This window comes from Microtus pennsylvanicus, chromosome 3 (genome assembly GCF_037038515.1).
Source record: "Microtus pennsylvanicus isolate mMicPen1 chromosome 3, mMicPen1.hap1, whole genome shotgun sequence".
Taxonomy (NCBI): domain Eukaryota; kingdom Metazoa; phylum Chordata; class Mammalia; order Rodentia; family Cricetidae; genus Microtus; species Microtus pennsylvanicus.
In genome coordinates, this window is record NC_134581.1 from 110540001 (window position 1) to 110550000 (window position 10000).

The 10000-nt window shown below is 48.4% G+C and overlaps 1 protein-coding gene across 2 annotated transcripts in view; it reads left to right on the plus strand.

Moving 5' to 3' along the window:
* Cfap300 (cilia and flagella associated protein 300) overlaps positions 1 to 6493 on the plus strand; it is a 27697-nt gene extending 21204 nt beyond the window's left edge. Inside the window, exons 5-7 of one of the 2 annotated variants that reach the window (XM_075968010.1) lie at positions 442 to 614; positions 3551 to 3617; positions 5047 to 6493. In XM_075968010.1, the coding sequence (XP_075824125.1) occupies positions 442 to 614; positions 3551 to 3617; positions 5047 to 5175 (369 nt within the window). In that variant the 3' untranslated portion in view covers positions 5176 to 6493. Of the gene's footprint in view, positions 1 to 441; positions 615 to 3550; positions 3618 to 5046 lie in introns of those variants that run through there. The other variant, XM_075968011.1, reaches the window with a different exon arrangement.
* The last annotated feature ends 3507 nt before the right edge of the window (positions 6494 to 10000 follow it).

A 10000-nucleotide genomic window follows, 5' to 3' on the forward strand; every position in this document is an offset into this window, starting at 1 on the left:
GTTGGTTTTTCAAGATAGGGTTTCTCTGTAGCTTTGGAGCCTGTCTCTATGCTTGCAGACATCTGTCTGCCTCCACCTCCCGAGTGCTGGGATTAAAGACGTGCGCCGCCATCACCTAGCAGTAATTTTTTTTTAAACAGATATATTTCATGTGTATGAATCTTTTATCTGTATGCATGTGTATGCACCACATGTGGGCCTAGTGCTCATGAAGACCAAACAAGGTCTGGATCCCCTGGTATTGGAGTTACAGATGGTTGTGAACCACCATACAGGTGCTGGGAACTGAGCCTGAGTCCTTTGCAAGAGAGGGAAGCCTTGTTGCACAGGCTGACCTTGAACTCACCGTGTGGTTTAGGGTGGCCTCAAGCTTCTAAAAGCTCAAAATCATAACCCTGTATTATACATTGCATTGCTTGAAGATGATTTTTATCATCTTAGGTTTTGCTCATGGAAGACTCTGAAAAATATGAAGTCTTCAGCCTACTAGAAAGGGAAGAGTTCCTGTTCCGTCTTTTTAAGCATCTCTGCCTTGGAGGCTCCCTTTGTCAGTATGAAGATATGATTAAGCCGTATCTAGAGACAGCGAAGCTGATCTATAAGGATCTGGTGAGGTAATGTTCTCAGTGTGTAAATTCTTCCCAGTAGAGAAAATCCTTTTTGTTTACCCTGGTGGAATTACCCAGTATCGCTTGTGTTCGTATTGGCGACTCCACTGGCCCTTTGCAGCCTGCCTCTCTCTTCTCCAGGCCAGAAGATTTTATGTCTATGTTTTTGTTTTCAATTTTGTTTCGTGCCAGTGCTGGTATTGGACTAAGACCTTGATTTATAGGCAAACATTCTACCGTTGAGGTAGCAGCCTTGTCTTTTAGGTCATTATCAGTTTTTTTTTTTGTTTGTTTGTTTTTTGTTTTTGTTTTTTGTTTTTTGTTTTTTTTGCTTTTTCTAGACAGGGTTTCTCTGTGGTTTTGGAGCCTGTCCTGGAACTAGCTCTTGTTGACCAGGCTGGTCTCGAACTCACAGAGATCCGCCTGCCTCTGCCTCCCAAGTGTCATTATCAGTTTTTGTGAGGTTTGGTGTGTCTGGTCTACACTGCAACTCAGGCAGCCTTAGAGCTTACTCTGTGACCCAGGCTGTCCTACCTAAGTGTAGGTCTTACTGCCATGCCCAGCCCCCAGGCTTAGTTCTCAGCTTTTCCTTCTTCCCCTTTCCTCACCCCGCCTCCTTTACTCCGTTCCACCCAGTTCTGCGCTAGCAACTGCCTGCTTCCCTTCCTCTCCTCCCACTCTCCTTCTTTTCTTTTTTTCTTTTCTTTTTGTTTTGTTTTTCTAGACAGGGTTTTTCTGTGGTTTTGGAGCCTGTCCTGGAACTAGCTCTTGTAGACCAGGCTGGTCTCGAACTCACAGAGATCCGCCTGCCTCTGCCTCCCAAATGCTGGGATTAAAGGCGTGCGCCACCACTGCCCGGCCTCCTTTTCAATACCAAAGGAACACAAGAGATCCCAAAGGATATGTGACTTTGCTCGTGTGTGTGTGTGTGTGTGTGTGTGTGTGTGTGTGTGTGTGTGTGTGAGAGAGAGAGAGAGAGAGAGAGAGAGAGAGAGAGAGAGAGAGAAAGAGAGAGAATGTGTGCAAAACCTTTATTCAAAAGAAGTGGAAGGATTTTAATTTAGATGTAATCTTTTGCCCTCCCAAATTAATCCCAAAGACGGGTAGTGAATTTTAAGTATTCTAAGGCTCACCTTCCCTCCTTCCCACCCTCCCTCCTCCCCACCCTCCCTCCTTTCCACCCTTCCTTACTTTCTGAAACTCAAATGAAGATTAAACTATAAACTGGAGCCTGGAGAGAAGGTCAGCACTTGGGAGAGTCTTCTGCTCTCTAAGAGGACCCAGCTCAGTTCCCAACACCCACATAGCAGCTCACTATCACCTGTAACTCCACTTCCAGGGGACCTATGGTCCTTTTCTGGCTTCTTTGGGCACTGTATGGTATATATACATGCATATAGGCAAACATTCAGACACATAAAATATAAATAAAGAAATCTTTTAAAAAAAACATAATTTCAAGATTAGGAATTGGGAGCCATGCCTCTAATTCCAACCCTGAGGAGGTTGAATCATGAGGATCACTGCAGGTTCTAGGCTATCCTGGTCTACATACTGATTCCAGCCCTGAGGAGGCAAAGGTATGAAGATCACTGCAGGTTCTAGGCTAACCTGATCTACATACTGAATCCAGCCCTGAGGAGGCAAGGGAATGAAGATCACTGCAGGTTCTAGGCTATCCTGGTCTACATACTGATTCCAGCCCTGAGGAGGCAAGGATATGAAGATCACTGCAGGTTCTAGGCTAACCTGGTCTACACATTCTGATTCCAGGCTAGCCTAGGCTCTTTAGTGAAACTCTGCCTCAAAAAAAAGAAAGGAAGGAAGAAAGAAAAGAAAAAGAGAACGAGAAAGAAAGGAAAGAAAAAGAAAAAAACAGAAACACGGAGGTAGCAAGCTGCTCAGCAGGTAACCATGCTAGCTAGCCAAACCACCCTAGCTCTGAACTCAGTCCTGGAACCCATGTAAAGGGAGTAGGGGAGAGCAGACTCCACAGAGTGACTTCTGACCTCTACACTGATGCTATGGAAAAGAAAGGAAATAAAAAGAAAACGTTTTCAGGAATATGCACCCAACATGCGAGGCAGTGCAGCTCTGTGAGCCCAGGAGACGGAGGCTCTCCGCACCCCAGCCGTGCACACGCTACCACACTAACATGCGAGGCAGTGCGCTCTCCTGTGAGCCCAGGAGACGGAGGCTCTCCGCACCCCAGCCGTGCACACGCTACCACACTACCATTCTGCTGCCACAGGAGTCTGTGGAATGTCTCACTGCTGTGTGTGGTAAGGAAGGGTTCACTGAGGTATTTGAAACAAACAGTTTAGAGCTTAAATAGAAATGCTCTTTCTTCCTGAACCCTCCTGGTAGCCTAGCCTGCAGACTCCTTTACATTTACAAAGGTTCTATTGGTAGCTTTGAATCATACATAATAATAGGCTTTATGATGATAATTTAATATACGTGTTTCCAATGTGTTTTGATTGTCTTCTCCCCATTGCCCTCTTGTACATTTTGGTGTGTTAAATTTTAAAAAGCCCTGAAGAGTAACAACCATTCATGAAAAGAGCAGCTAAGCTGATGATGCCTCTTTTTTATGATTTATCTATGTGTGTACACATGCAAGTCCAAGGAGGCCAGGAAAGGGTGTTGGCTTGACGAGGCAAGTGACGTGGGTCCTGGAATCAAACCCAGATCCTCGGCCAAAGCAGCAATCACTCTCTCTTTAAGAATATTATAAGGGCATTTTGTCTGCGTGTCTGCCTGCTGCCTGAGCCAGAAGAGGGTTTCAGATTCCCTGGATGTTTGTAAGCAGCCTGCCATGCACATCCTGGAAAACTGAGCTCAGGTCCCCTGCCAGAGCAGTGGTGCTCACAGCCGCTGAGCCATCGCTCCAGTCCCCGGGCTTTTTATGTTTTAAATGTGCCTTTTTTCCCTCCTCTTAGTGTTCGGAAACATCCTCGAACCAAGGAAATACAAATTACCTCTTCCGTCTTTAAAGTGAAGGCCTACGTGAGTATTGAGCTTCTTGATTACTCATAGATGGAGCCGCTATGTTTGTGTTATACAGAGACTGTTATACCCGGGAGAAACAATGCCTCTGCTGACTATTCTATAACATTCTAACGTTATTGGGTACAGCTTCATGGGAGTGAGTCAGGGCTGGAACCTGGAGCCAGGGCAGAAGCAGAGACTGAAGGAGTGTCCCTGACTGGTTTCCCTCATTGCTCTTCTCCAAGGCCCTATGAAGGGCACTAAGGGCTTTCCCAGCCCAAAGCTCCAGACTCCTTCCACAGTCCTCCCCAAACAACATCTGGGATCAGCTTCTCCATTTGTTTGCTCTCTGTTGTGCTGAAACACTGACTAATCCAGCTTAGGGGAAGAGAGGCTTTATTTTATTCACCTTACATGTCCAAGCCTCAGTCCACTGTCGAGGAAGCCGAGACATAAGCACAAGCCTCGTGGCTTATTCAGCCTGTTTTCTTGTGCAGTCCGGACCCTGCCCAGTGTTGGCACCACCTGCAGTGGGCTAGGTCCTCTCCCATCCATCATTAGTCAGGATAATGTCCCACGGAGCAATCTGATGGAGGTAATTCCTGAGTAGAGATCCCCTCTCCGCAGATATGTCTAGGTGTGAGCCAAGTTGACGAAAGCAAACAGCACCCGTGGCAGGCACTTCACTCACTGAGTATCTCAGTGGTCCATGGAAACTACCTGATAGAGTCGGGGAAGGGACACCAGGGGACTTAGGCAGAGGGCTACTGAGCTCTAGTGTAGCCTGGTCTACATGGTAAAACACAAGTAAGAAAAAAGCCAGCAGTGATGGCTCACACCTGTCATCCCAGCAGGCAGGCAGAATCCATCAGTTGAGGCCAGCCTGGGGCACACACTTACACAAAGCACAACAGAACAGCAACTGGAAAGCATGTGATTGCACTAGCCACTCCTTGAGGCCAGAGTCAAGAGTTGGGATACATGCGCACAATGGATTTGTACTGCTAGTACAGCTGTTGGCGGTTTATTGACAATTTATTCTCAAAAACTTTTAGGTATGTTTAATGATTCTTGTTTATTGAGACAGACATCTTGCTGTGCATTCCACACTGGTCTCAAACTTGATCTTCTGCCTCAGCCCCCAGCAGACTGGGGTTAAAGGTGTGTGCCATGGGCAGAAAAATGTGTGACAGCCAGGCGATGGTGGCGCACGCCTTTAATCCCAGCACTCGGGAGGCAGAGGCAGGCGGATCTCTGTGAGTTCGAGGCCAGCCTGGTCTACAGAGCTAGTGCCAGGACAGGATCCAAAGCCACAGAGAAACCCTGTCTCGAAAAACCAAAAAAAAAAAAAAAAAAAAAAGAAAGAAAGAAAAGAAAAAAAATGTGTGACAGTCAAAGACTTCAATGTGGTTGAACACTGAAAAATTCAGGCCTGTCATCTTTTCAGGACTCTGCTGGCTTGTGCTACCCTTCAGCTAAGGAGCATGAGCAGACGTTCTCCTACTTCGTCGTGGATCCCATCAAGCGTCATGTGAACGTCCTGTACCATTGCTATGGTGTGGGGGAGATGGCTTAGTTTGGTTTGCACCATCTGTTGTGTCTCCTCGTCAGCACTGATAGACAGACAGATGTGCTCTTGCAGATCCGTCAGAAGCAGCTGTAAAGACTATGTCGAGTTAAAGAAAGCAAACACTAAAGTGCCTTTCTCTTCGTTAGCCTGGCACACTCACACAAGAGCCCCTGGTGGAACCTGTACAAAGCAGAACGTCACAGTTTATGTTTGTTTTATCAACATGGAGCCAGTCTCAATTTCCTATTTTTTAAAATTGTTTGAGAGGCAAAGGCAGGCAGGTCTCTGTGAGTTTATGGCCAGTCTGGTCTACAGAGCTAGTTCCAGGACAGCCAGGCTACACAGAGAAACCCTGTCTCAGAAACCAAATTAATCAATTAATTACTTAGTTAACTTAAAAAATTGGTTTTAGTGTTTGAGGAAGTATCTCATGTGAGCTTTGAACTCCCTATGCAACTGAAGCTGGTCTTGAACTCCTGATCCTCTTGCCTCTACCTCTTTAGTGTTGGGATGCAAGCATGTACCACCAGGCCTTGCTCTGTGTGCTTTGTTTGGGGAACTAATTAATTCTGGTTTAGAATAGAAACATTAGAGTCATTAATGTGAATTAATACAATTTTTAAACTTCAGTTCATGTAATTATATTTTTCTCATCCCAGAAAGGTATATGTATTTCCAGTGTGGTGGCACACACCTTCAGTCCCAACACTTGGGAGGCAGAGGCAGGCAGATCTCTGTGAGTATGAGGCCAGCCTGGTCTACAAAATGAGTTCCAGGACAGCCGGGGCTTGAAAAGAAAAAGGAAGGTTTATGTCTCTACACGTAGGAAAAACAGAAAATTCTTTTGCTTCATTTTTTTCACTTAAAATCCTCAATTAAAAATCATTATAAATTCTTATTATATAACAAGTTAAATCTCTGGCTGCCATAGAGTTTCTAACTGAAACATAGTAGTGATATGTATGTTGCTAGCAGTGGAACTCGCAGTGGAACCCAGCATTCTATGCACGCTAGACAACTGCTCTCTCCACTAAGGTATGTCGGCACAGGGTCACATGGAGCCCAGTCTGGCCTCATACCTGATGTATAGCCAAGTATGACTGTGAACTCCTGACCCCTTGCTTCTACATCCCAGGTGCCGGGTGACAGTTGTAGGCCCTGAAAACTGGCTAGGCCTTGTATTCTCAAGTCTACCATTACTTACACCATGACCCTGAGGGGATTGCTTAACCTTTCTTTCCTAAGTGACATTCTCTGTAAAATGTAGGAGATTCCTTCATAAATTGTTTTGAAAATTATAAAAATTAAAATGTATCTTGAGTGTACAATGGTGCCAAGTGTACAGTTTAATGCTGCTAGCTGGGTGGTGGTGCCACACACTGTTAATCCCAGCACTTGGGAGGAGAGGCAGATGAACCTCTGCATTTGAAACCAGCCTGGTCTACAAAAATGAGTTCCAGGACAGCCAGGGCTGTTACACAAAGAAAAACCTAGTCTTGAAAAACAAAAACAAGCCGGGTGTTGGTGGCGCATGCCTTTAATCCCAGCACTCAGGAGGCAGAGGCAGGCGGATCTCTGTGAGTTCGAGGCCAGCCTGGTCTACAAAGGGAGTTCCAAGACAGGCTCCAAAGCTACATAGAAACCCTGTCTCGAAAAACCAAAAATAGAAAAAAGGAACACAAAAACAAAACAAAACAACAAAAAAAAAATAGGCCCTTTGTCTAGTTGCACTTTTCTATTAATTTGTTTGTTTTATATGTAGAGGGTTTGTTTGAGGAAGGGTCATAGACCCAGCTGGCCTCCCACTGGTCTGGTCCTCCTTCCTCTGCCTCCAGAGCACAGGGATTTCAGGGGCAGCCCCAAAGCGGCTGCTGTGGACCCATCTACACTCTGTGTTCTCAGGGGCTGGGCCTTGGAAAGACAGAGGTCTTGGACAAGGAGAAGCGGGTCCTTGGAGTGATCTTGATGAACACACACAGTGAGGTAGAGGGTCCCTCGGGGGCGGGGGGGGGGGGCACAGAGACGGAGCCCCTCTGTAACGCATACCAGCACTTGAGTCAGCTGCTGTCTACATGCCCCATCTTAAGCTCTCTCTGCTCGGTCCCTCCAGTTATCCCTGAAGCATTTATTGGAGTTTTGAACTGTCAGAACCTGTATTTAGTAGTGCACTATGGAGTGAGATCTGGAGCCTAGGAACATACCTCAGGCCACACGATGTCTGGAAAATAGCCGCAGCCTGTGGAAAGGGCTGGGCTGGGACAGCTGACCCTGTGACAGCCGACGTGACCAGTGTCATATGAATGGTTTTCTGGGACTTCAAAATGTTCTTCAGAAATCCCAGCTGCTACTTAAGGAGGAAGGTCAGGGATTGTAATTAGGATATTAGATGAGACACGGGCAAAGGCTGGGAAATGAGGGGCACTGTAGTGCTCCCAGCGTATGGGAGACTCGGGAAACGCAGGTGCACCCGAGAGGGCAGCTGAACTGGTGGCGTTCTGACCAGGATGCTGCGCAACTCAGGAAGGCAGCTCTGCAAACAGAGGCCACCACACCGAGTGTGCAACTCCATCTGTCACAGGTAGCACATTGCCATCATGAGTAGACTGAGCAGGGGTGGTAGCGCCTTAAAGCAGTACCCTGGAAAGACGACGCGTGTTGTGCTAAGCTGAAGGAAGTCCAGAGATCAGAGGCATGCTGGGAGCTATCAAGCAGCGGATCACCAGCTGTGGCTCATACCAACATCACAAAGTAGACAGTGCTCAGGGAGAAGACAAAACAGGACTGGGGATGTCACTTCACTGGTTGAAAGCGCCCTCGAAGACAGGCACAAAGCCCTGGGTTTGATCCCCAGCACCTCAGGAACCAGAGAACTGGAGGTAGGAGGATCAGGACTTCAAGGCCATCTGAGGCCAGCCTGAGAGATGTGAATTCCTGTCTCTAAACAAAAATAATAGCAAAGAATCCCAGCACTTGGGAAACAGAAGCAGACAGATTTCTGAGTTCGAGACCAGCCTGGTCTACAGAATGAGTTCCAGGACAGCCGGGGCTACACAGAGAAACCTGTCTCAGAAGACCGAAACAAAAGCCAGCAACAAAATGAAATTGATGAGCCAACAAGATGTCTCTGTGCTGAAAGGGGCTTGATGTCAACAAGACCTGATGTCAACTCCCAGGACACAAACAGTGGGAGAAGACAGTTAACTGCAAGATGTCCTCTGACCTCCATACCCAAATCATGGCTTATGCTTGTTTGCTCATCTACACACACACAATAAATAAGTAGAATTTTTAAAAAATGTAAGTCAAGTCAGGCAGTCGTGGCACACGCCTTTAATCTCAGCACTCAGGAGACAGAAGCACAAGGATCTCTGTGGGTTTGAGGCCAGCCTGGTCTACAAGAGCTAGTTCCAGGACAGGCTCCAAAGCTATAGAGAAACTCTGTCTCAAAGCTGCACCCCACCCCACCCCCCGCAAAAAAAAAAATTAAAATTAGGTCTGGGAGTATAGCCCCATACGAAAGCACTTGCCTACAATGCTGTGAATTCCTGAGTTCAACCTGAACATTGCAAAAGAGGAAATGGAGTAAGACAAGATCAGTGTGGCCCCAAAAAGAAAGGGTTAGGCAAGTGGGTGAGTTCTGAGGTGACAGGCTCTGAGGACGGGAAGTGGGATTTGTGGGAGGAAGTTGTGGTTAGACGGGGAAATCCCTCAGTGGAGCCCTTCCTCTTTCTTTTCTTTATTCCTCGAGCCTTTGTTGTCTGATTCACAACCCTGTAGGCACTGTGCCGTGGGTGCTGTTCTGTGGGCGCTGTGCCGTGGGCACCATGCTGTGGGTGCCGTGGGTGCTGTGCAGTGGGTGCTGTGCTGTGGGTGCCATGGGCGCTATGCTGTGGGCGCTGTGTTGTGGGTGCTGTGCCGTGGGCACCATGCTGTGGGTGCCGTGGGTGCTGTGCTGTGGGTGCTATGCCGTGGGCACCATGCTGTGGGTGCCGTGGGTGCTGTGCAGTGGGCGCTGTGCTGTGGGTGCCATGGGCGCTATGCTGTGGGCGCTGTGCAGTGGGTGCTGTGCTGTGGGTGCCATGGGCGCTATGCTGTGGGCGCTGTGCAGTGGGTGCTATGCTGTGGGCGCTGTGGGCGCTATGCTGTGGGCGCTGTGGGTGTTGTGCTGTGGGTGCTGTGCCGTGGGCACCATGCTGTGGGTGCCGTGGGCGCTGTGCAGTGGGCGCTGTGCCGTGGGCACCATGCTGTGGGTGCCGTGGGTGCTGTGCAGTGGGTGCTGTGCTGTGGGTGCCATGGGCGCTATGCTGTGGGCGCTGTGTTGTGGGTGCTGTGCCGTGGGCACCATGCTGTGGGTGCTATGCCGTGGGCACCATGCTGTGGATGCTGTGGGTGCTGTGCAGTGGGTGCTGTGCTGTGGGTGACATGGGCGCTATGCTGTGGGCGCTGTGCAGTGGGCGCTGTGCTGTGGGCGCTGTGCTGTGGGCGCTGTGCAGTGGGCGCTGTGCAGTGGGCGCTGTGCAGTGGGCGCTGTGCTGTGGGCGCTGTGCTGTGGGCGCTGTGCTGTGGGCGCTATGCTGTGGGCGCTGTGCTGTGGGTGCCGTGGGCACTGTGCTGTGGGCGCGGTTCTGAACCAGTGCTCAACCAGCTTCGGTTCTCACACTTTTGAAAACAGATTTGCAGATTCTAAAAGCTGGTTGGAGGCTTCTTAAGGACCACACTATCCTAAATTCTCTTAACCAATTAATCAGCAGTAAATTTATATAATATAGCTGGTGTGATGGCACACACCTATAATCCTAACACTGGTAGGCTGAGACAAGAGGATCCTCTG